A 27,070-nucleotide genomic window follows, 5' to 3' on the forward strand; every position below is an offset into this window, starting at 1 on the left:
ACTTACTGAAATTTCCCAACATGGGTTTTCTGGATTTGGAGTAGAAAACCAAAGGCCATCTCAGTATGTCTGGACCCTGACTGTGGTCATTTGATTCACGTGGAAGTCCTTTCAGCACAGTCACATACTCTTAGAAGGGAGAATTTCTAGCAACATGAAGGCCAAACCAGCACAATCAGCATAACAGATAAGACTGAGAGCACATGCACACGCACCACGTAAGACACAGAATAAACTTAAAAATACTTCATGACAACGTAAGAAACATGTATTTACATGGGAGGGCTCCATCGTTTTGTAGACTGAACAGCGTAAGCGATTAGGTACATAGGCAATACTTTCAAACAGACTTGTTTGTAGGAAAGTCTGTGTTTTCTAACTGTATTTTGCCTGGGGTTAGGTTCAATGAAATGTTCTTTAACTGATAAACATTAAACAAGCCTGGTCTATGTATTTAACTGAAAGGATCTTTTAGCTTGTAAGGATAATGAAAAGTCCTATCAATGCTGGGGCCTTTGCATGCTTAAGATGAATGTGTTTTACTTACTCCCAAGGAGAAAAGAAAAAAAACGGAAATATTTGGAAATCTGAAAGGATCATAAGATCTTCTACAGAAAAGACAGTTGAGAAGAAACATGTTTTCCCAGGCAAGAAGACTAAGCCAAGCTCCAGAAGAAAAAGAATACCACGCTATGTTTCAATATTACAAACAAACAGAATAGGTCCCCAAGAATCCCCCTTTTGCGTCTCTAAAAAGAAAAAAAGCATCTTTGGGCCCAATGTAAACATCACAAAAGCCTGGTCAATGGTTTTTATATTAAAAAACGGCTTCGGGTCATCAGATAACTAGAGCAACACCATGTGGGAAGAAATTTTTTTCAAGAATAAAAATATATACAGAATTTCTTCTGTGTGTCGTCAAAGTATCAGCATTTTCCATATAGAACATCCAATATTTTGCTGCATTTTAATTAAGGTGTCTAAACATTATCACAAAGAACTGCAAATTGGTCAGAGCAAGCGGTAAGGAAAATTAAGCTCTAAAGGCTTTTTATCACCATATTTCAGGAACCAAGGGTGTAAAATGTTCTAATTTGGGATATATTAAAAGCCATAAAAGGTCTTTCAGAAAGATTAATGGTACTTTGCTTGGATTTCAGATAAGGGCTTTAGCTGGTTGGGAAAGCAGGGCCCCGGCTGGACCCTTGAGGCGTTCATCTCTACAGCCACTTGGAAGATTTGTAAAAGCGTCTGCATAACCTCAAGCAAATGCACGGCGACACTTTTTTAATTCCTTTCAATTTTACAGGTTGAGCATGTGTAAATCATATTGGGTTGTAAAACAGATATAATGGCACATCGTGTAACATAGTCAAGATTTTTAAAAGACAAACTTGCAAAATAAAGTTAGTTTTTCTCGCTAAACCTTGCCCTGCTAAAGTTTGCTGATAATCATTTAAAGAATCTGATTCAAACAGCTTCATCTAGCATCACTGTAAACTTCTTATCCATTTCATAAAATATTTTACTCATCTTCAAATTACTAGCTTGTAACAGATTTATGAAGTTTCCCTCCCTTTTGCACACTTTCAAGGCACTTATTTAAAAATACCAATTATCATACTTTAACTTTGGAATAATAGGTCTCTATGAAAAATATTTATGCCATTCTCTTTTGTTCTTTAATTAAATGAAAACAGATGTTTTCTGAAGTAAAGCGGAACCATTACTGGAGTACTTAAAGTGTTAAGGTCTTTAATTTTTATATCAGTTTGGTCGACAATTCCTGATTGTCTTTACTCAAGCTCAACATTAATGTCAAGCAAGTTACCTAGGAGACGAAAGAGATCAAAGAGACAAAAACCCCTCCAATGTCTGATTAATCAAGCCTGCAAACAGCTTATTTCTTTTCGCCTGCATGCAAGTATGAAAATGAGATTCTGGGAGCCGAACATTGTGCAGATTTGTTCATTCTTATCAGAACAAAGCCAGCGGCAGCTTATTTCATGGATCATTGGCACTGGCATCAGTGCTGCACACAACGGTGACAGCTCCTCATTTTGAGGCTTGAACAAAATTAGCAAAAAGTCGGCACAAATTAGCCTCTCATCTTTTTGGTAATATGACATTATTCATTTACTTTTTATCCAATTTTTAATTTTTTCCTTGTCAGCTATCCCTTTCTAGTGTCTCTTGCAAGGCATCATAAAATGCCTTCTTAAAAACAAGCAGAGAAATAGCCAAAGTTGAAATAACATGCAAAGTTCAAACAGCAAAGAAGAAAAAGCACTTCCAAGGACCGATGATGCTTTATTTTTTTCTTTTTAATAACTTTCAAAACTTTGCAAAATTACTGATGAACAGCTCAGAATACCATGAAGTTAAGTTTTATGAAATCGATAGTATATTTCAATAAACAATATGACGTGGCTAATGTGTTTTATTCAAACCACAGGTTAACATGGCAGGTGCTGCAGTGAATTCAGGATGTCTTCAGTGGGACTGGCACATTTCCACGGACATACCTGAGATGCCGAAGCTCTGAGGACAGCAAATAAGCTACGGCATATCCAGTCATTTAAATACTGACTTTAAATCAAGTCTTCTTCCCTCTGTTAGAAAGAACAGCCTAATTTCACTGTCACCTTAAAATGTGCATGCACAGGTTTCCATGTTTGTGTACTACATATATCTATGTTGTGTGCACAACTGCACAAACACCTGTTATTTAACACCTATTTAACTACAAATCAGTTAAAGCCAAATGGTTTTTACTTCAAGGCATAACCCAACAAACCCTGTTTTTGAAATATAAGATATATTTGCATAGACATATTACATATATTGTATATTTACATGTATAAATATATGATTCACCTTGCAATTTATTAAAAAAAAATGTATTGTGTGAGAAGATATATTTTGATTCATATCCTCAACTCTGATTTCATAGTGAAATAGTTTATGTAACACCTGGTTTAATGATGACTATTAAGGCTTCAAATTATATGTAGATTACAGTATTCCAAAGGGGGGAGAAAAGACGTTATACTGTTGAAATTACTCCTGGATAGAGACATTTATAATCAAGCAACTTATTCCATTCATAAGGGAAAAAAATTAACCATAAGCTGTTAGATGCTTTACACAGTCCCCATCAGAAAGACAGTTTTTCTTTTTTTTAAAGAACTGTAGTACTGTTTTCAGCAATTTCTTTATCTCTGTTCTTCTAAGTAAGAAAGCTTATTAACAAGCTTTGAACTTAAAATCACATTTACAATAATGTGCCATCAACAGTTTTATAAGCTAATTAGAAAAAGATTAATTAATGACTGGCTGCTAATAAAATGGCAATCATGAAGAAAGAAACCAAGGGTGCTAAGCTTCAACTACCACCAATTAAGAGCTAATTACAAACAAATTATATATGTGTTTTGCTGTGGGCTTTAATTTACTAAAATGGTTTTAATTAAAAGAGAAAACATGCTGATTAATTGAACTGCAGAAAAAATCTACAGTATAAACTGTGCTTTGTCTGTCTCTTTAATTAGACTTGTAACATCTGAAATCTTTTTTTAAGGTTTGTTAAAAGCACCATAAACATAATTAAAAGAGAGCATAAGGAACACCACTCTAGGTGATCACCCAATCATACCCCAGAGGTTAAAAGAAAACGTCCTCAGTGCAATGAGATCTAAAAAGCACACCTAAAAGCTTGAGAGGAAACCCCATCACTGAGTACCATTTTTATTTTTCTCATATTAAAATGCTCCCACTTCAAGGATGTACACCATTTTTTATAAGAAAGAACAGAATCTTTCAGCTCCACGTAAAGGAATTCAACTAGGCCTTCCCTCACCTGGACAGGCAGAGCTTATTTTCCATACTCTGTGCTACCTGTTCATCTATATGAAATAACTGAATTACTTTTAAGAACTAAGGAGAACAAGGCTTCAAAGAATTAAAATCACCATTGAAAAGCCCCCCGGACTATGCACAGACTACAAAATGACACAAAGAGGAATGTTTAAATTAAAAAACCACTGAGAAATGACCAAAGTTAATGAAAGTGAGTCATTTCTACATGATCCTTAACGGAGGCACACACCCCTCCCCCCGTGGCAGGCAGCTTCCCCAGGTGGCTGATCACCGCCGACCAGCAAGAGCCTGTTCCGTGAGGACTTCTTTTCCCCAGTGTCCCAGATTCCCTCCCAGTGCTAATCAGTGAAATATACTGCAAAGAAAATGGTCCTACACTCTGCTGTCTAACGGAAAGACCAAAAGAAAGTAAAAGAAAGGGGTGGGAGGTAGGAGAGTAAAATTTCAAAGAGGGACATAAAATAAATTTTGCCAGTTTGCAGGCATTAGATGACTTTGAAACAATGTGTTCTTCATATACACTCCTGGAATTCACAACAAAGGAAATCTCCTTTCTGTAAAAATAAGATGTTGAAATGGAGATATTCAATTTTAAATTCTTAATATGTACCAACGGGTACTACTTAATGTATTTGTACTTTGTTTACCCTATCTTCAGTGGCTAGAAATCATAATAATTAAGAAAATAGGAAGCACCTGCTGGCCTTCTTAGAGTCACAGGTTCTAGTGATAAATTCTGATAACAGCTAATTGGAATATATGTTCAGCTTCATATGTGAACAAATAGCCTTACCTCTGGAATCATGGTTGTTAAGAGAGTTCTAAAAGTAGTCACAAAAACAGGAAGAAAATAATTTTGCCCTCTGGATTAGAAAATCAAGAGTTTAGAACCACAAGACTTTCTTCACTATAATATCCATCAACTCAGCTTTTTTTTTTTTTATGTGATGCAAGCAAACAACTTTCCTAAAATATCAGAGCTCTGGAAACACCACTGATGAGAAGCAACTTCAAACTTAACCAGGTTTGGCAGCATCTCTATCTCAAAAATTGAAACAAATGTGTCAGTTCTGAACTCTGGATATGCAAATGCTCCAGGTACTTTGATAGCTACATCTGTCAAAACTGTTCTATTAGGGGAGGTTATTTTGGGGGGAGGGGGGTGAACTGAAGCTCTTATTCCATCAAGACAATGCAGTGTGTACATCAACATGAAATTAATAATCAAAATCAAAGGGTGAATTACAGCCAGAATCCTCTCAAGGAAACTACAGCCCAACAATGAATTGTAATGGAAAAATTCTGAGTGCCAGAACAAGTGCTGAAGCATAGGAAATATTTCTGAGAAATAGTTCTTCTTACACATTAACATAAAATAAAAAAACTAATGCCTCAAATGTGTATATATACCCCTCTCCAACAAGAATGCCTTAAGGTTTTTCTAGGAAATGGCTCTAAAAATAGAACTTCACCAACAAATTACTAATCTGCCCCAAATTTAGAGAGTATTTAATGTATTTAGCTAGGAAAGAATACAACTCAATCAATTCAAACATTGGTTTTTTAAAAAGACCATTCCTACCTTGCCCTATTTAAATATTAACAAACTATTACTATTTCAACACTATTAACTTCACCTGTGTTTTGGAATCCAAAAATCTAAGTAGCCTATTTAAGAAATTTAATAAAGCTAAAATTAGATTTTCAGTTTAATTCATACTGCCAATGAAATATTTATCATTACCTATAAGAAGAACACTATCAAAGTGAGACACCGTTTTTTATCATTTGTACTTGTGACACCTTGGTTAGATTCTAAATAAATACTGTATTTAATAGTACAAAAGGCTGAAGTTATAAGTTGGTGCAAAAAGCTTTAAGATATGAAACATTTTATATCATTACTCCAACTGAAGGTTACTGACCTTAGCAAAGATAGCAGATTATAACCAAAATATTTCAGATATGAATATTAATACCTTGCAAATTATTTTTTTAAATTACTCTAGGTTACATAAAATAGTTGTAACATTACAACATAAAGGATGTACTGATGTTTCCAAGGAATTAAGTTTAGTTGGTGCTGTCAAAGATCATCCTGTTTGAATCACTTACAGAAAAGATAACCTTCAGGGGCATGAGCTATATACAAAGCTCAAACAAAATTCACTGGCAGCCTCTCCTCCCGACTCATTTTTGCCCTAACATGGCACAGCTATAATTGAAAGCAATATATTTTCTAGTTAATGTAGGTGTGACTCATTCAATGGTAGAAATTCACTGTCTGCTGCCAAACCAAGTTGTTTTTTAGGTACAGCAGGCTAACATGAAGATGCCTAGAGACAGAGTCTGTTTTCAAAATGTGAGATTCAACTCAAATGCTGCTTACTTTACTAAATCTAGGCTTAGCACTTAATTTTAAATACTTGTTTCTACAAATTGGTATGATCTGGACTGTAACAAAGTGTGTCAGAAAAGATAAGAACCAAAGGATGGCATTTTTGAGGATCACTATCAATAAATGGAATGTTCTTCCAGTTCAGGCCTGAGGTTAAGAAGCTATAAATGTGCTCAAACGTGTGTGCGAATGTGCATGTGTATGTATACATACATAGATAGTAATTTTTTAAGAGCTATTTTTTTTCAAATTAGAACATCTTCATCGGTATGACACAAACCCAAGTGTATTTTTCCACTTTTATCTCTCCTCCAAGATTGTTAACAACAAAGAAGGATTTAATCGATAGGATGGACTTTCCCAAAGCAACCACATTACTACATGGCAAAGCCCAATTTGACAGCACAATCTCGGTTTCCAACATGTGAACTGAAGCCATCCCCCACGCCAGACTACACCCATCTTCAATGTCATCATTAACCTAAGGGTCTATGACGCTGGAAAAACGCGCGCCTGCTGTGTCATGCTAGCGCACTGACGGCTTCATTTTGACCAGTTGTTTCGTTTTGCTCTCGTCTGCTTTGAGGAACTGTTTTCAAGGCCCATTCTCAGACAGGGGTTCTACTTTGGGCTTCACTCTTCTCAATACTGATACTGCCCTGTTGGTTTCACAGGCTTATAAATGTTAAACATCAAAAATTAGTTTCACTTATTACAGTTGGAAAAGGCTTTAAGAACTCTTGAGATCTGTGCCTCTGAGCAAAGGTTTTATCAGCACATCCCACTCACTGCTTCTTGAAAAAAGAAAATGGTACTGATTAAAAACCAGTATACCTGATTTCCAAAAGGACACCTACCATGCATATATACCTTTAATTCATAAAGGGTTTCTGCCCCAAACTCACGATTACTTACTTCTCAAAATCTCATCTTTCATATCCACAGTGATTGGCACAAAGGAGATAAACACAAAAAACTTAAACCTCAAACTAAACTATTTATTCAAGAATTACATCTCGATTACTTTAGTTATTCTTCCATGGGTGTTTAATTAACATGTAATCAGTATCTCTCCAGTGTCTGTGGCCAGTAAACACTTTCCAGATGTCTTTCCACTTATACAAGGAAAAGAGGAGGGCCCAGATTACTCTTTTTCCTTTTAACCAGAAGTCGTTAACCCCACACTAGATAAATTTTCTTTCACTAGAACAAAGCGTTATGCTGGTATGGAAGTAAAAAGAACTCTTGAGAAAACACTTACTATCCTTACAAATGCTGAAAATGGGGTATATTTTTAAAGCAATCTCATTTGTCATAAAGCGTGACAGGAAAGAATAACCTAAATGGTTATTATTATTTATATAAATATTATTGTTATTATTATATTATATATTATCATATAATATTATTATAATTATTTATTACTATTATTAAAATGGAAAATACCTGGTCAGTAGTACGCAATTCCCGTTTCAAAAATAGCAGTATGACAAATAAAAACACAGAAACAGAAATTCAATACCCTCAAAGGAAACACACAAGTCTGAGGCCTCAGAGGCTCTACTTCTGCTCTCTGACACGCGGCCTCCTGCTCACAGGTGACCACGGATGAGACAGACAAGGAGGGACTGAACATGCAACCCTGGTGGACACGAGAGCCCACGACCCCAGCCCTCCCAGCATACCACTTAGGGAAAATATACCCATCACGTAGGGAAACTATATACCAACTGTCCAGGTTACTGAGAGACTTAACATAGATACATAAGAGATTCTAGAATCCAGTATCTCACTGAAGACAAATTTTAGATCTGAGTTGCCAGGTAAAGATGAGAAGTACACTCCAATAATGTTTTCAAGATCTTAATTATAATAGTAATTGTCTCAAGCTGGAAAACAATCAGCAATGACTGCTAAAATTAGTAGGCAAAGAATAGTGAGAAAAAGAATATTCAGAGTCTCAAATCATCTCTCACCTCTCTGTGAGATACTTATTAATTTACACAGGGAAGAATAATGTTAGACAGAATAAACCTGGAGACACCACCTTAAGCAAATAATCAAAGGAACATCATCAATAAAGTAGACAAATAGATGCCACATGCATTCTGATATCCTGCACTGAGGATACTTCTGTGATTTTCCCACCAATACATGCATGACATGAATCTAATCATGAGGAAGCGCCAGACAAAGCAAACTTGACAGACATCCTACAAAATCATCAGCTACTCTTCAAAACTAGAGGTCCTGAAAAACACAGACAGACGGAGGAAACATTCCAGATTAAAGACTAAAAAGACAACAACAAAACTCAGCGTCCGAGACCGGAAAAGAGAAAAATTTTCTTTTATTACAAAGGCAATCACTGACATATTTGGCAAATCTAAATAAGGCACATAAATCAGAAAAGAATGATCAAGCAAATGTTGACTGTTAACATTTCAAAGTGAAGGTCAAACAGAAATTGTTTTACAAATTTTGCAACTTTCTTCCAGAGGGTACAAGTGAGAATCTTCTGGATGCCTTGGTACTTGGGAAAAGAATATTCAATATACCTATTAGCTTTATACTACAGACTTTAGGTTAAAAAAGGCTGAGACTTCTTTAGAGCTGAGGGAACTATTTAGAATATGCAGTAAGAAAGCATTCTGGGGAGAAAGGGTTAGGAACACACAGAGAGATGTGACCCCAGAACACACGGCTGCCCTCAGGGAGAGTTAAACTGAGTTAAAGATGAAAATGGAAAAAGAAAGCTAGCCTTTTCAGCACAACTGGCAGACAGAGCTCTGAACTAGATGAAATCTAGAGGCTGAAGATCAACCGTGGATTATTTCCAGCATTAAGATTTATATAAGAATAATTTATTAACATTAAAGACAAAAATAAAACCCAGTATTTCAAAATAAATGGGAGATTAAGAGGGAAGAAAATGGACAGAAAGGAAAATCTTAGATCAAATATTTGAACTGCACTTACTCATGATCAAGCAAAGAACATACACTCATTTCAGAAGATCTGAAAGCACAGCAGAGCATCATGGTGGGGCCGACTCACCTCGCGAGTAGCTAGCTGGTTGCTGAGTTCCTCGGCCTTCTCAATGTTCCACTCTTCCACAGCTTGGTCTATCCTCTTTTCAAGTCCCGACTAGAAAGAAAAGAAATCTCAAACTTAGAGCCAGGAAAGAAAGGCAAACCCTTGCTAGCAAAGACTATGTCACGGGACCACACCAAACACATTATGTACTTAGACTACTGCATTCTCACAATGACCGCATACGGTAGTTGCTACCACTCCCATTTACTGATGAGAAAGTGAATCAGCAATATTAAATGACTTAGCCAGGGTCAGATTAATTGAATTAAGAAGAAGGAGATGCAAATCCACATTTCTGTGATTCTAAGGACTACACTTTCCCTTGATAACAATATGTTAATAATAATAAGTTAGAAATTATGGCATGCTTATTATATAGCACATCTTTTCTCACTATAAGAAAGCTCATTTAATCCATCTAACAATTTAATGAAATAAAACTGTTATCCTGTTTTGAACACAAGGAAACAGAAGCTTGGACTCATCAATTTATCCAAGTCAGAGTCTGTTAAGTGTTAAGCCATCACATGAATCTATTAATAGATTTGCCCAGAGCCCATATTCTAAACCACTCTTTTCCTCTGCCTTTCTCTACTGCCCATACTTTCATTCACCAGCCCCACCTAGTCTCTATGGGTACTAAGTTGGATATTAAACATAGGAGGAAAGTTGTATTTTACTTTCCTATGGATATGCTATTTATTAGCTGAAGCCACTTCATGAAGTCATAATTAAAATGTTCATGGGATTACCAAACAGACTAGGTAGGATATATCATATCCTATGAAAAGATACTTGTTAGACTTAAATAACTGAGTTTTAGTTTGTAGAAATAGTTACCAAAGAAAATACAAATTTTTTAAAGAGATAGTCTAATATATGTTTCTTAGAAGAAAAGTTTATCCCAATGGCTTATCTAGTGTATCTTCCTCATTTTTGGTTAATAGACTTCTCCCTACTTAACCTAATAAAAGAAGTCCAAGCAATGTCTCTTCCATCAGAGTATTGCTTGATTATAAGAGAAACTTCACTCCCATGGAGCCTCTGTTGAAACAAGACTTTAAGAATGCCCACGCATAATGTGCCTAAAAAGATTACGGAAGCAAAGAGCCAGGAGGCTATCACTGATGACATCTGTTAAGTGAAGACTGTTCCTTCTCACAGTCATTCACCCCACCCAGGCCTGGGGGACGATGTGGTTTTTCCCTTGCTCTGGACTGGAGTTTCAGAGTGTCGTTCAGTAGCCTCTCAGAGGCTCTGAGCCCAGGCCATGCTGCTCGACTGTCCTTTTTCCACCCTGGTCTTGTGATCATCCACCAGTCTCCAGAAATTTCTCTTTTTTGTATTGCTGCAGAATTCCTCTCTTGATGATCCAAACAACATGCTTGGACTCACTCTTCCAACATCCTTCATCTTCAGGGGCCACTAAATAACAGCCCCCACCCCCACCCCAAACCTACATTCAAGGCCAGGGACTCTACAAGTGTGGTCTATGTTCCAGGTCAAGTCTGCAAATGATGCCAGTCTGTGAACTGAGCTTGTGCCAGAATGCAAATCAACTACATGACTATGCATAGGTTTGCCTAGGTGATTTTTTATTAGAAGAGGATGGGTAAGGGATGATGAGGACAATCAGACTTCTTCAAAGAAAGAAGGCGTATACTGGGTTACACTCAGGCACAAGTTCATTATCTCCTGGAACCTTTGAATACTCTTGCTCTAGGCCACATAAGAGCTTCACAATCTAGAATTCTCTCCAAACACAAGATTCTGCCTTTCCACTTAACTCGAGTCCTCAGAGAAAGTGAACCTGTCGGGGCTTCATTTGGACCCCATACTCGAGCACCATCATATTTATTTTCATAGTCCTTCAGCCCCTTCCTGAGTCTCCCCTCCTCCCTTCGGGCCTGCAACTCATGAATAACTTTTCAAACTAGACTCTAAGCCTTAAGTTCTCAAAGTTCGAGTCTGAACCAGCAGCATCGGCACTATTTGAGAACTTGTTAAAAATTCAAATTTGAATCAGAAAACTCTGGGGGTGAGGCCTAGAAATCCATCAACTTAACTCCCTTTGGTTACCATGGAGACACAGCTTACAGTGAAAGTCCCCAAAATGGAAAACAAGAACATTCCCCTTTTCTGGAAACATGTGAACTGCTGAGCTGATTGATATAATTTTCACTGAAAAATAAATGAGCTAAAATTACAAATCTCTCTACTATCGACGAACTCCCATTCCCCGAGCCATTCCAACCAGCCTCTAATATAGTGGGAAGAGCACTAGGCCAGAAGTCAGAGAAGGTGATCACAGCACCGGGCAAAGGAGGTACTTAACCTATAAGCTTCAGTTTCCTTAGAGAAAATCAGAGAATCGGCATGGACGACCAAAATTCTCCCCTAGAAATAAAATTCTAGAATTCCCCTTAAATGTTCAACTTTGTTTTTAGCTCTTTTAGAAGTTTTTTTTTTTTACTATCAATAAGTTTCACTAGATATGACTTTGCTTTCTTCTCCCCCTTTTCTCCTTTCTTTTTTCTTTTTAAGCAATTTATTTAAGTAAAATATAATAGCTCCTTTTGGCTTTGAAAAATTTCTGCTTCCATACACACACCCAGACTCTGCTTCTATAAGAAGACAGTAACATTCCAAATATTTTTAAAATGCTTAAATAATAATAATAATAATAACAACCCTGAGGTTAAACATTTCTATCACCTTAAGACCAAAAGCTAACAACAGTTTACAAAGAACACAGTTGCTGAGGTCAAACCTGGATTCAAATTCCAGCTCCTCTACCTACTGGCCAAGAAACCCTAAGTTTTGTTTCCAAACCTCTATAGGCTGCAGTTCTCTCACCTGTAAAATGAGAATACTACCACATTCTTTGCAGAGTTACAGTAAAGGCCAAGAATACTTAGCAAAGTTTTAGAACATAGTAGTCACTCAATAAATAAGGTATTCCCATTATATCTATCAGGATACCATTAAAACAAAGAGAAGGTCTATATAACTACAGAATTTGTTACAATTAGTCAAGGGCTCAGACACAGTGTAAGACCCAAGATTTCAACTTTGAGTCAGTCAGTCATCTCACGAACTAAGATTTGAGTAGTAATGCTTTCTACAGGTCGTAAGTTGGACCCCAGAGTAAGCTTTACTGGAAATATCTTTCCAGTAAAGGGCATCTTTCACACCACAGGAGTGGCAGGAGGCACAGAAGCACTGCTGATCCTCTGAAAGGCCTCAGTCCGTCCGTCAGTCAGTTCAGTCACTCAGTCATGTCCAACTCTTTGCGACCCCATGGACTGCAGCACGCCAGGCCTCCCTGTCCGTCACCAACTCACGGAGTTTACTCAAACTCGTGTCCACTGAGTCGGTGATGCCATCCAACCATCTCATCCTCTGTCGTCCCCTTCTCCTCCCGCCTTCAATCTTTCCCAGCATCAGGGTCTTTTCAAATGAATCAGCTCTTCGCATCAGGTGGCCTAAGTATAGGAATTTCAAATTCAGTTGAAACATCAGTCCTTCCAATGAATATTCAGAACTGATGGGGACAGGACTGATGATAAGGCCTCAGTGTGCTCCTAAAATACCTCTGGCAGGACTCAGAATTTAGCTTAAGATATATCTCAGTACAAACTTACTGATGGCAATTTGGTCACAGGTGGAAAATTATCTAAGGCCAGTATTTGATAGGTTCCCATGAGGCAATAAGTGACCGCTAACTAACAGTTTTGTTGCAGATGTCAAGGCAGTAGTACTGAAAGTATCTAAGAAACTTATGGGTACTAGGCTTAACATTAAGGATTAATCATCCGTATGTGTGTAGTAAAATCTCTTTTAATATACCGATTAAAACTGTTTAGGTCAAACTGTAACATAATGCATTTCTACAGACATTTTGCTACTGAATATTCAATCAGATAATACATTCAACTTTTAAACCTTAATACAAATGAACTGTTTACTCAAGTTTGCTGTTCTATGATCAGATCTAAATATCATAGGGAAAAAATTAGGTAATCTCTCCATAAAGGAGGAAGAAAAAAAAGAATTAAGTGTTGTCACTTTTACATATAAATCACACCCACTTAAACTACTTGAATCAAGTCAGAAAGACCCCCAGGAGAAGGAAATGGCAACCCGTACGCCAGTCTTCTTGCCTGGAAAATCCCTGGACAGAGAAGCCTGGTGGGTTACAGTCCATGGGGTCACACACACACAAAAAAGATGGACACAACTTAGCAAATAAACAACAAAGTAAAACTAAGTTGGACTATTACTTCAGAAGAATCTAGATTTGGGACCATTTTCCTTTTCAACCTGCTCTGTTTTCTTAGACAAATTATGCTGGGCTTCAGTTGCTTCATCTGTATTAAGAGAATAATAGCTGGTGGGTATTAACCCACCCAACAGGGATCACATAAAGACCAAGAGAGAAAACCCGGTACCTGATAACAGGGGAACACGGGGTACCTCTACATTCCCACCACCAGCCACCCGACTCCCTCCCACTCCAGGCAGCCAGCCTGTGATCTGTGTACCAGATCTCCATGTGAGAGCCTAGTAAGAAAAAGTATTCTTCTAAAAAAACAAGTTTGAAAATAGCCACACAGTACAACAGCAGCTTCCTCTCATAAACAAAAATTATCAAAGACCTTGTGCAGTTACTCTACAAATTATTAAATGTACCTTTGATTTTTCTTGCCAAAAAGTACCCATTAAGTAGACATAAAACTACTCCCAAAGATGACTGCTGACTAATCAAATTGATGCAACTAAAGAATACTTAAGGCATTTATAATGAAATTAATGAGTAAAATTTATTCTAAAAAAATTCCCAAATAGATTCAACATTAACTATGTTATGATTATATAAGTTTTGTAAGACCCAGAACTGCTGCCAGAAACACAATTATAGCTATGTTTAATACAAGAACACTTGAAAACAGCTCTATATTAGGAAGATTACACTTTAAAACACAAGCCTCTCTGCACTGTCAGGGAAGCAGGTGGCAGCAGTGTTATAACGCACACCTTGGCTGAGCAAGTTTCAATAATCTGGCAGTGTTCCCAAAAAAGAGGGGGAAAGAAAAGAATAAAAAAGATGAATCACACAACAGACTTAAAAAGTTCGTTTTGTTTTACCATTCTTGAGAGTTGAGTGACTGAGTGAAAAGGGGACTAAAAAGGGTTGAGAAGTAAAATAATGGAGCAGAAATCCATGCTGGTTTTGTCCAAACGGCATCAGGGATTTTCATGATCCTCTCGAGATTTCTCCGGCAGTGGCTATTATCTGGTGGACTGACATTTATTCTTAGCCTTTATCTTGGTGGCTCCAATGTGGACATCTTTTACTGTCTATTTACTCTGTTGGCTTCACAGTGGAGACTCGGGCATGATAGCCCAAGGGGGCATGGAAAACAGTGATCCCAAACCAAAGAACAAGGGTGAACCTGCTGGCATGCAATTAAGCTGAACTACCAAGAGAATATGAAATCATCTGGCTTCACTGAATCCTTCCTTTCCTCTTATGCTTACACTTACTAATAGAATATTAAGTGCTGGCAACATCCTGGGCAATACTAGCCTGGCCAGCATCGGTTTCCTTGTGCAGGAGATGCCATGGCTTTCTTAGTCAGATGTCACTCATACAGAAGAACACTGCTGTTAAGAAAATCCAAACTTCTAAAACAGATCAGTGAATATATATAAAAGGATTTATAGCAGTCTTCCCTTAAACAGAGATTTCTTTTTAAAATGGAGCTTGACTTATCTTTCTTTTCTAGAATACATCTAATATACAATGTGAAACAGAACACTAGCTCTTAAAATTGAGCTGTACAAAAGTCTTTGCACAAGGAATCCTAGTATCCTTTATTCAAGTTACTCTTCACGAATTCCAAACTTTAGACAAAGGATAACTTAGCTATATCTTGCCAATTATCAAGAAGGTACAATTTCATACACGTAGGGAAATAATACTCTAATACCGATAGGCTGTAAAAAATACTCTCATAATTTCTATGTTTTGAAAAGGCTAAAAGACTGAATTTTATAGCTTTAACTTCTCTAAGAAACAATTTAGATATTCTAAAGTAAATACAGGATTCCCTGGTGGCTCAGATGGTAAAGAATCTGCCTGCAATGCAGGAGACCCAGGTTCAATCCCTAGGTCAGGAAGATCCCCTGGAGAAGGGAATGACAACCCTTTCTTGCCTGGAAAATCCCATGGACAGAGGAGCCTGGCAGGCTACAGTCCATGGAGTTGCAAAGAATCAGACATGACTGAGTGACTTACAATATAGTTATGAGAAAACATAACAAACATTATAAACAACTGAAGATCAAAGACCACCTAATTCACAAGCACAGCTTTAAAAGCTATTTCTGATGAGAACCAGTATTTCACCATTTCTGGGAATTCCCTGGTGATCCAGAGGTTAGGACTCGGCGCTTTCACTGCAGGGGCCCAGGTCTGATCCCTGGTTAGGGAACTAAGAGCCTGCGTGCATATAGCGTGCCCGTAAAATATTAAAAAAAATTTTTTTGAATTAACCATTTTTTCCCTCAAAATAACAATCTAGTCAGCAGTTAGGACTCGAAAGCAGGTGGGCCAGAGATGGCCTGGGGACCACTGCTGTCAGCATGAGCCTCCTACCTCACGCTTTGGAACAGGTCTGCTCAGTCAAGAGCATCCTCCCCACAAGACCCCTCCTCCCAGCCCACCAGAAGGGGTCAAGAGCACAGCAATCACGTTAAAATGCTTATCAGCCTCTTGGATGGTGAAGCTGGAGAACTGAAAATGGGTTTTAAAGTCTGGGTTTTAGCTTCAGCTCTAACCAGTGATTTCAGTAAGAAATTTAGCATTTCTGTACCTGCTTGAACATTTGGGAAAAGGAGATTGGCTCAACATCTCTAACTAGTTGCAGTACAAGGTGATCCTGGTACCAATTCCCCAGTGTTCCACGGACTAGGTGACAAGAATTCTTGGCAAAGTTCGAATCAACGGTTCACATGTAAACACTCTGTTGTGTCAGTTCTTTAATGCATGTGCCCTCAGTGAGGCACCCAATTTTAAACCCCAATGATGGGTTTAAAAATCAAGCAGTTTTTCCCAAGAAATACTGATGAACCAGAAAACAGTAACGATCTCTACGTACATAACAGAAGTATACAGCAGTGATCCTGTCCGTATATGCAAGACACAATATCCTTGGGCTTTAACCAAGAGGCCTCTGTACCTCCATTCCAGCTCAGAGCTCAATTTCCATGCTCCTGAAGTCTGTCAACATTCCCCTAGATAAATGTGTAAGTTACTCATTCATTCTGCTGCTGCTGCTGCTAAGTTGCTACAGTCGTGTCTGACTCTGTGCGACCCCATAGATGGCAGCCCACCAGGCTCCGCCATCCCTGGGATTCTCCAGGCAAGAACACTGGAGTGGGTTGCCATTTCCTTCTCCATTGTATGGAAGTGAAAAGTCAAAGTGAAGTCGCTCAGTCGTGTCCGACTCTTAGTGACCCCATGGACTGCAGCCTACCAGGCTCCCCCGTCCATGGGATTTTCCAGGCAAGTGTACTGGAGTGGGGTGCCACTGCCTTCTCCCATGAATCCCTTGAATGGTTCTCAATTGCATTGTGACGAAAATGCATCCTTTAAGGTCCTGCACAGTTTGGGCCCTGCCTGCCTGCTTCTGCAGTCTTATCTTGGGCCATTCACCCACCTTCTTCCTCGCTGACTCCATCCAGCCAGGCTGACCTTCTCACTGCTACTCACATGTCCCATGATGGCTCTTCCTCCCCAGCAGGATCTTTACCCAGGTTATCACCTCTACACTAGTGGGCCTTACATAGATGGTTCCTTGCTATCCTTCAGTCTTAATGAGACAGGCCTTCCCAGACCACTCAGCTAATGTGGGGCCTCCATATTAATTTCTTCACAATACCCTGTTTCTTTTTTAACAGTTTTAAAAAATGATTTGTAACTATATATTTACTTGTTTATCTAGCATCCTGCACACATTAACTTCTTCACTGAATGAATTAATGAGGAGAAATACCTTAGGCAAAATTAATTATAAACAGTTCTCACTGGTGAATAGAAGATGCAATAAAAAAGATCTTACCTTTTCAACTTTTTTCCTTTTAACAGGGGGGTCAAATCTCTCATTGACTCCAAAATACTGGGTAAGCTCCTTCCACTGGGTTTCACTTGAAGACTGTTCACTGTAAAAAGACAGACAATAACTTATGTTTCACATAAAATGTACTCATTATTACAATTACCGTTTTTAATTCGTTACTACAAATATATTACATCAACTACTTCTTAGGTTTCAGAGGTAATTCAACTATTTGTACAAGTTCTGCAATACTAGGACAGACAGATATTTTAAATTCCACCTACCTATGAGATTCTTCTTCATTCTTCAATTTACCTGAAAAGAATTCACAAAGTGTCAATACCTAAGCATTTGGTTATTTCAAATGATGGTTATTAAAAATTGTTAAGTCCAACTGGTCACAATTTAACACTATTGACAATTAACCTAAATTAAAACACCTTTTCTGGAGCGTTTTCTTTTTTTCTTTTCGGATCTAGAAGCTGAAGTTTTCTGTTCAGAATGCTTTTTATGCAATTCTTGAAATTTCTACATAAAAGCAAAAAAAAAAAAAGAGCAAATATGTTTTGAAGCAAAGTACACATCTGAAAAATAACGTCAATAAAAACTATATTCTTAACATTTATAAAAATACAAATATAATGAAAGTAGTTTAGTTCTTCTTAAGAAACTCTATTGTCTGAGACTTTTACAACCTGAATTATCTTCATTTATTTCCAAACAAGTCGATCTGATAATTTAGGGGTAAAAGTCAATGACTCATAGACTTTATAACAAAGAGATTTAAGACTGAAACTCCTTGTGTATTGTGTTAAGCAAAGTAGTTAATCCTACTGAATGGTTTTCTTCCTCTTTTTATGAAAAACAGAACAAAAATGAACGCAAGTACCTGAATGACCAATGAGTTGGCCACAGACCCAGAGAGTAATAAAACCATTCAGAATCCATCTTCCCTACCCGTTACCCACCAAGAACACATACATTCTGACCCTGGCAGAGACACACAGGCACAGACTTCAATAAGAACATATGAGAGAAAACCTACATTCCACATATTTAAGGGAATTCCAGAGGGACACTCTTCATATGCATTTATATTTGCCTCTGCTTCCGTGTTTGATCCATCTGTAGGAATATCTACGATCTCTGTCTTTTCAAAGGTCCCATCTTCTTTACCCTCTTGTAAGTTAAGTTCAGAGCTCTCTAATGTGGTATCATCTTCAGAATTCAATTCAACATCACTTTCATTTAGGCCAGGAGGTAACAGCCCACTCCACATCTTTTCTGCTCGAGGGAAAAAAAAATGAATTAAGATATATAGACTGGAAAGAATTTTAAGACCATTAAAAGATATACCAGGAATCTAATAATTATATCAATGGTTTGGGAAAAGTCCATTTACACTTTTAAAAAAAAGGTATAAAGCAGAATACACTCTCCATATCAAAATAATTTAAATATTTTGCTTATATAAATTTTTTAGAAGTGTAAGGTAGTTTAAGTAAGTCCGTTATAAGACACACCTACAGCTGAATGACTTAATAACAATAAAATCTTGATTCTGTAATACATGAATAATTTTGTCCAAAAAAAAAGGAAATTCAGTAAAAGTATTCATAGTTCAAGAATGTTAAAAGCCTAACAATATACACTGCAGGTAATTTAAGAATTGTAACACTACATTTAAAGCTGTAACAATTAGAAAAGAAAATAAAATTGGATTTCTCACCTGTGTTTGAACGTATAAAACTTCAGAGGACTATCTATGGAGGAGGAAAACAATTACACAAAGGAAAATGTTTGAGCTGTGCAAGCAGTTTGAGAAAAGTATGGTGGTAAAAAGGATGTCCCCAGTTTTACATTTTACAGTGCTTGTTAAAGTAATAGTAAATAGAGTATAATCTTTACAAATTAACAAAAATGTATAGCTTTTTAAAGTAAATATACTGTATTTGAAAAACAAGTTCAGAGTGATTTTATCATTAGTTATACAACCCATTGGTAGAGAGAATCATTAACTATTGTTAAGTCTAATAAAAATAATTTTTAAAAATTGAAGTTGTAATCATTTTCTAAAATTATGATAATTGAGTACATTTCACTCTTAATCTCCATGGCACAGTCTAGTTTAGCATACATAATAAGCCAAAACGAGTTCATTTAAAAGATGCCTAGAATAGAGAAGCTGGTTGTTCTGCTCAGGATTTACCGTCAACTGAAGGAATAAAACGGAAGGGTGGAAATGTTTTTCGCTATCTTTCTGCCCTCTATTGTGTTAATCGAGTATAAGAAAACCACCAGCACTGTCTCCGAGACAAAGTATCACGGCATTTTGCATACTCTGAAGGATGGATTCCTGATAACTTTTAAGGACCTCCTCCCAAGTCCAAAGAATCAGCTCTCACTTTTCACAGTTTAGCTGCTGGCTCTCTGAAAAACATCCTCACCAAAACACTGTCATGGCTTTTTCAGAGGAAGATTTCTAACTTCTAACTACTCTAACTGTAATTTTGAGGAAGTCATTTTTAACACCTCTGACCCTGTTTTTTCATCTGTAATAGGGGGCTAATTACCCAGCACACAGGGTTATTCTCAGAATGAAATGAGGTAAGCTACTGAAACACTCTACATAGTGTTCAGGAGGTTCTGGGGACTTGATCAATGACTGGTTCTTTTTGCCATTATCATTTATTTCTGTGGCCATGTACTGCATTTTTATCATTTCTATTATGGGTGGCAGCATCTATATAAGGTAGTTTTGAAATTTCTAATGTTTGAGGTGCATTCATTTAGTAACTGATACAAGTCATTTAACTCCCTGATTTCCAGTCTAACATGAACTTTCAATTAAAAATGCTGATGTCTGATTTTCTGAATGGAGCAATAAAATCAGAAGCAAATTACCAGGAAGATAACAGAACCTAAGCTTCAAGGCTCATCTTTTGCATAAGTTCTTCCAAAGCACTATGCCTGATTTTGTATTTTGAATCTGTATTCCTTTTTTTAAAGAAGAGGACTCAAATTACATAAATTCCAAGCCCTATAAAACCGGCTATGTGTCTGCACGCTTAGTTGCTCAGTCATTTCCAACTCTGCAACCCCACGGACTGCAGCCCATCAGGCTCCTCTGTCCATGTGACTTTTCAGGCAGTTGGACTGCCTGAAGTTCAGACTTTTCTGAAGTGGGTTGCCATTTCCTCCTCCAGGGGAATCTTCTCCACCCAGGGATCGAACCCACCTCTCCTTCACTGTAGGCAGATTCTTTACCACTGAGCCACTGGGGAAACCTGAATCCATCCCTAAATCTGGACTGAGGATTTTAAAAGTTGGAAGTGGAGGTAGTACTGAGATACTGTTAGCACAAAAGATATGACGTATAACATGCCAATATAGAAAACAGGTGTGGAGTTATTAATAAAAACATTTCTACTGTCCCGCAAAGCAGGAGGAAGGCTGTGATAATCCACTCGACCATGACTTTGCCACTGGCATATCATACACCTTCAGACTCACTATCCATTTCCGGACTTTAGGATGGTAACAAGTTCACAGTTAGCTTTCTCAGCACTGTTTTGGAGCCACTGTTTCTTCTCCCTGTCCACAGCATCTTCTGCATGTCCACTGTGTGCCAGGCACTAGCAAGACATAGAAACAGCAGTATAGAGAATGGACAAAAATGCCTAACCTCATAGAACCAACATTCTTATACATTCTTGGCAAGCTTCTGTCCATCAGCAGCCAAGTACCACCCAGCCCAGACTTCAGCTGTGGCAGCTCAGATGGGCACAGTCCTTCCACTGCGCCACTGCTGCAGCATCTTCACAGGGTGAGTCTATGCTCTGGGCACCCCAAGGGGCTTCACCTTGGGAAGCAGGGCTAGTAGCCGTGAAGAGGGCATGCCTTTCTTCAGCAGCCCTTAATCATTTCTAATCACTTTTGGACTTCCTCAACTTCTTCCATATTTAATAAGTTCTTGCTGATGTGGCATTAAGAACTGTCCTCAGCAGGCTATTGGCTAGTATGATAACTTCCTGTGTGTGCCCATGCTGGGAGAAAAACTAAAATAATTTTTAAAAAGTGGACTCTATGTCCAAATCCGTAAAAGAAGGCAAAGATCAAATAAGACATGTTTCTGAACTTAATCCCTAAATATCCTTAAAGCGACGTGCCATTCTCCTGTGACCGTAACATACACACATACACAAACAGCAGGACAAATTGGTGGCCGCTGACAAACACAGATAGTTAACTGAGCAGCCTGCAAAGTGAAGCTGCCCGCTTGAGCAGCAGCTCTGACTGCAAATCAGCCAATATGGAGTGGCTGCTTTGTGACTTGTTTGGGGCTTAGGTTCAAAATCAGTGTCTTTCTAGTCAAAGCATATGCATGTTATTTCTACATTTCCAGTTGTACTACAGTACCAGTTGGTCCCATTAGGCCTCCTGTTACTTCTGTTTGGGTTGCTCTGGATTCTGATTCTCTAGTTCTTTGAAGCATCTTTCATCTCATACCTTTCAGGGTGCATTCTTTCATTTTAAAGCAGATAACCCTTCAAATGTGAGTATTACTCAGCCATTCTCAAGAAACATCACATACCAGAGACCAAGAAACAAGTTTTTTAGTGTAGATTAGAGTCAAGTCTATATAACAGTCCATGTGTTGATATATTAACTTTCATGTTTTTAGCCTGTAAGTCAAATACTTTAATCATTTACCCCCAAAGAAGATATGAATCATTCAGAATCCCCCTATTCTCTGTGATTTTGAATATCAGCTTCTCCATTTCACATACTCTGTACTGCTGGATTGAAGATTCTTCCCAATTCACAGTTATTCTACAAAGAAAAATTCAGTGTGTGCTATGCAGTCCAGGGTTGACATGATTTATGATGAACAAAAATATTTATGTCACATCCTAGCCTGAATGGCTGGGCTTTCTTTTGCCCTTGGAAACTAAGCACAGCTACTACTTAGCACACCTGGGCAGATATCATTGTATCTAGAAGAACATGGCACAGCTCAGCAGTTCCTCAACTAAGCGTTTCAAAGTTTTATGAAGACAGTAATGGAGATTTCTAAGCTAATTTCAATACTCAAAAAGCCCAACATATTTCATTTTCCCTCAAACAATATCATGTACTTTTAGGTTAGGAAACTTAAATTCAATGAAACATTATTCTTCACCACATTTTCATTCATCTGATTGGTAGCTAAAGGCCTGAGTTTTACTAAAAACGAAAAAACACAAATTAATGGGTATAGTTTAGTAGAAGCAATATTTCAAAATACAGCATCCATGGAGATATCAAATTACAATAAATGGGATTCTAGGTTGTGAAAGGATTGGGAGCCAGTGGTAAGGCAGGGGAAAAAAAAAAACAGTTTTAGAAGTCAGAAGATGGGTTTCTAGTCCTGAACAACATAACTGTAGAAAAGCCACTGCATCTGTCTGGGTCTTCACCCTTAACCTAAAACATGAAGGGTTTGATCAAATCTCTGAGCCGTCTTGAGGCTCTAATATGCCTTTTTATGGATCTCAATATTATGTGTGCCCAAATGCCCAGAATCACCTCATTCTTTGATATAACACTCCATTCCCTCTCAGTCAGAACAATACTAATTAAACCCCAACACCCCAGAAGATAAGGTTTCTCTCCTAACCCAGCCACCACAGCCACGCTTGCTAGTTTTCAGTAAGACCCTGCACTTCAGAGAAAACACCTAAAAGACGCTCTGGAGAAAGGTAAAGAAACCCCACTGTGACCGAAGAAACAGAACCAAAAAGAAAAACAAACCATGTCATCGCTATAAATGGCATACAGTCAATGTGACAGGCACTGTTCTACCCTTAACCCTCACAATGACCCTACCACTAGGAATTATTATCTAAACTCCTTTTACAGATGCGCTAACAGACTCATCCAATGGTTGGTGATCCACTAATCTTAGAAAAATAGAACTCTGTAACTCAAAACTCTATAGAGTGCAGCGTTTAAGTAATGTTATATTCTTGGTGACAGAGATTTGAGAGTGGGTCTGAAGAATGTCCCCAGCCTGTAATAATGTTAAAATTTGATCAAGAAGAAATTTTTTTCTCACTTTTTAAGGGAAGAAAGCTATATAAAAATGTTATACCAAATTGAATACAGGCCTGGGTAATAATACCACATTCTCTAAAGTCCAGGTAACTGCTTATAATCAAAACTCAATCTAAGCACTTTATAGGTAAATGTCCCCTGACGCTCATATTCTAGACTTTCAATTCCATTTTTACTGGATGAAGTTGCCTTATTTCCCAAATTTTGTATTCAATTAAAAATAATCACAGAAAACTGAAAATCTTGTCTGATCTGAACTTAAATCTTACAGAAATCGTAAACCACCACCTACCAATCTGAAGATCCTGTTAAATAACTTACACAATAATCAGTTTTTGTGACTGGGCATTAATTACTTAACTGAAATACTTCTAAGCATGTTATCATCAACATTAATGCCCTGTTCACGTTTATGAAATAAATGTGCTCCGTTTTCTCAAAAAGGTACAGAAAGTACAACTGAATCTCAGGCCTGACTTCGGATTTAAGTTACCAATCCGATTACCCAGATATACTATTTAGCAGGATTTTCCAAGTATGCATATTTCAAAGCGAGTGTCTTGTTCAGCCTAGGGCCAGAAAACACTCCCCGAGATTCAAGACCCTGCAAGAAAGATTTACAGGTAGCCAATAATATTTCGAGGCCCATTTTAAAATTGGATGTCTCCGTAAGAATACTTATAGGGTGCAAGAATGCAAGTGGGGTGGCTCTAGAAACGTACACCTTTCGCTGCACGGCTGAACCACCCGGAACTCTGCAGGCTCTCCTGCAGCTGGGCCACACTCCGATGCCCAAATGGGAAGCATCCCCTCCCGGCACAGAACTAAGCGCCACAGATTCTGAAGTAGGATGTTTACCTTGCTGACTCTCCCATCAACTGCAGCTCGTTTCCGGGTACGGCAACTGTAAACAAGAGCCCATTTCCCGGGTCGAAAGCCTTCTTATCCCGTCTCACTCCGGTCGGGGTGGGACGGAGAACCCCTCTCCCACCAACAGGACGGGGACTCCGCCGCGACGCCGCGTCAGAGCAAGGCGGAGGCCGGTTCAGCCGACGCTCCCACGGGCCCGGTCAAAGGCTTTGCGGGCCTGACCAAAGGTTTTACGGCTCGGCCGAGAGGCTGTGAGGCCGCCCGCGCTTGCTCCCTCGCTGCTGGCACCCTGTCTTCCCTGGGTCCGTCTCCCTGGAGCACAAGAACCAGCCTAGCAATCAGCCGTACTCACCAGTCTGGACGGTGCCGCCCGGCAGCCATCTTAGGGCCTGCCAACATCGCGCCTTCTCATTGGCTCCGACATCTCGGCCAATGGGCTGGGGCCGTACTGGTCTGGGGTCGCCATGGTAACCGGTCGCGTCTGGCTCGCCTTTTAAATAAACGAAAAAGGGCGATTCGTTTCTTTCTACTTCTTTTTTCCCCTCTGCTTTTCTCTCGCCATTTTCTCCTTTCTTCTAGACGTCTTAAAGACTTTTTTCTTTTTCCATCCCCTGCCGTACTCTGGTGCTCTGTGGTGAGGAAAGTGCTTGGCCCTGAGTTCATTCCCCAAAGACCGGGACTCGCTGCAGAAGCTCTTAGACCCTTCTGGGAACGTTTCCATGCATTCAAACTGCTCCCCCCACCCCCCGCCCCCCAGCTCGCTCCCTTACTTTCCTACCCCCTCCCCGTACGTATTTTTTTGAGCAGGCACCGTGCCAGCCTCTGTTGAGAGCAAAATGGTCTCTACCCCTGCTCTCGTGGAGCTTAGCGTCTGCTGATTTGGCCAAAAGCTCCTTGAGTTCCTTTTCCCTGGCAGCCACTGGCTTAGGCTCTGCGAAGGGGGTTGGAAGGAACATAGAAAATAAGCAAGGGGAAAAGAAATAACCAAAAAAACTATGAGGAAAATAAAACAGGATATGACCATGATGGGAGTGGGACTATTTTAGAAATGCTTTCATACTCTGAAATAATATTCTGTAATAATAAAAATACATTTCTGTTTTCTAGTGTTGTAACGATCATGTAACAAAATACATATAAACCCCTTAAGGCATTACCTGGCCCCCATTCATTTCCAGTCTTTCAGCTATTTGTTGTTATTGTCACTAACCTTATCAATAATGCCTTTGAAGCATTCCAAAAATGTGTAAAAATTGCATATGGCATATACTAAATTAGTATATTTAGTATAAACAGGTGTTTAATACTTAACTATCCACTACCTAACCCCCACTGTTTTCCAGAAGATGTGCTAGGTGTATGGAGTAGTTTTCTATGCCCCTAGAATGACAGCAAAATCTGAATTGACAAGGTTGGGTCACAAAGACCCTTTCTTACATTCACATTCTCTGATTCTAAAATAGAAGCAGGGCTGAATGATTTAAGGATCTGTATGAAGCTCTCCGGGGCAAGTGTGTCCAGCCTCTCAATAGTGTTTTCCCTGCATCCAGATACGTAAACAAGTTAAGCAGTTAAAGAGTGTGTCGGAAAATTCTGCTGTGGCTGTTACATTAAGCCTCGTAACTGCTATCTTAGTCTGCTGGGGTTGCCATAATAAAATATCACAGATTAAGTAGTTTTGTTGTTGTTACTTAGTCACTAAGTCCTGTCTGACTCTTTTGTGACCCCATGGATTGTAGCCTGCCAGACTCCTCTGTCCATGGGATGTTCCAGGCAAGAATACTGGAGTGGATTGCCATTTCCTTCTCCAGGGTATCTTCCTGACCCAGAGATGGAACCCTCATCTCCTGCATTGGCAGGTGGATTCTTTACAACTGAACCACCAGGGAAGCCTATACAGCTTACACAACAAAAATTTATGTCTCATAGTTCTGGACGTTGGGCCATCTAAGATCAAGGGGCTAGCAAAGTAGATTTCATTCTGAGACCTCTTCTCTTGGCTTGGAGGCAGCAGTCATCTTGCTGTGTGCTCATAAAATCTCTGTGCACTATTTAAGGAGAGGAAAAGGGAGAGAAAAAGCTCTCTGGTGTTTCTTCTTAAGAAGACACTAATCCTATTGGATCAGGGCCCTACCCTTATGACCTCATTTGACCTTAATCAGTTCTTTAACCACCCCGTCTCCAAATACAGCCACCCTGGGTTTAAAATTTCAGTGTTTAAATTTTCAGTCCATAACAAATGCTGAGAGGAAAGAACTGAGACAAAGGATAGGAAGGAAGTATTGTCGGCCTATTTAAGAACTGTCTAGATTGTTTCTATATAAATTCTATCATAGAATACTCATTATTTACTGCATATAAATCTGCAATGGATAAATGGGGAATATAAGTACTCCAAAGACTTACAACCACCAGATTTCATACCAAAGATTTTTGGAAAGTCCTACTCCCAAAATACATAGTTTAAAATGTTCTCAATGTTAATTTGAGAATGCTCAAATATCTGATTAACTTACTCTTGTGACATTATTGGATTTCTATAATACACGTAAATAGGTCAGACTTTTCTTCTGGTTTTGGTTGTAAGACTTTCAGTCTCTGAATATTA

At 38.5% G+C, this 27,070-nt stretch overlaps 1 protein-coding gene across 14 annotated transcripts in view; it reads right to left on the reverse strand.

Moving 5' to 3' along the window:
* The window catches only part of FAM204A (family with sequence similarity 204 member A), a 28,145-nt gene extending 3,187 nt beyond the window's left edge, over positions 1-24,958 (reverse strand). Inside the window, exons 1-8 of one of the 14 annotated variants that reach the window (XM_055561000.1) lie at positions 24,815-24,878; positions 24,451-24,496; positions 19,226-19,259; positions 18,542-18,780; positions 17,937-18,024; positions 17,781-17,811; positions 17,500-17,599; positions 9,335-9,424 (exon numbers count right to left, since the gene is read on the reverse strand). In XM_055561000.1, coding sequence (XP_055416975.1) covers positions 9,335-9,424; positions 17,500-17,599; positions 17,781-17,811; positions 17,937-18,024; positions 18,542-18,775 — 543 coding nt within the window. In that variant the 5' untranslated portion in view covers positions 18,776-18,780; positions 19,226-19,259; positions 24,451-24,496; positions 24,815-24,878. The other 13 variants (XM_055561007.1, XM_055561001.1, XM_055561003.1 and 10 more) reach the window with 13 other exon arrangements.
* Between the last annotated feature and the right edge of the window lie 2,112 nt (positions 24,959-27,070).

The sequence above is a fragment of the Bubalus kerabau genome, chromosome 22 (assembly GCF_029407905.1).
Source record: "Bubalus kerabau isolate K-KA32 ecotype Philippines breed swamp buffalo chromosome 22, PCC_UOA_SB_1v2, whole genome shotgun sequence".
NCBI classification, from domain to species: Eukaryota; Metazoa; Chordata; class Mammalia; order Artiodactyla; family Bovidae; genus Bubalus; species Bubalus kerabau.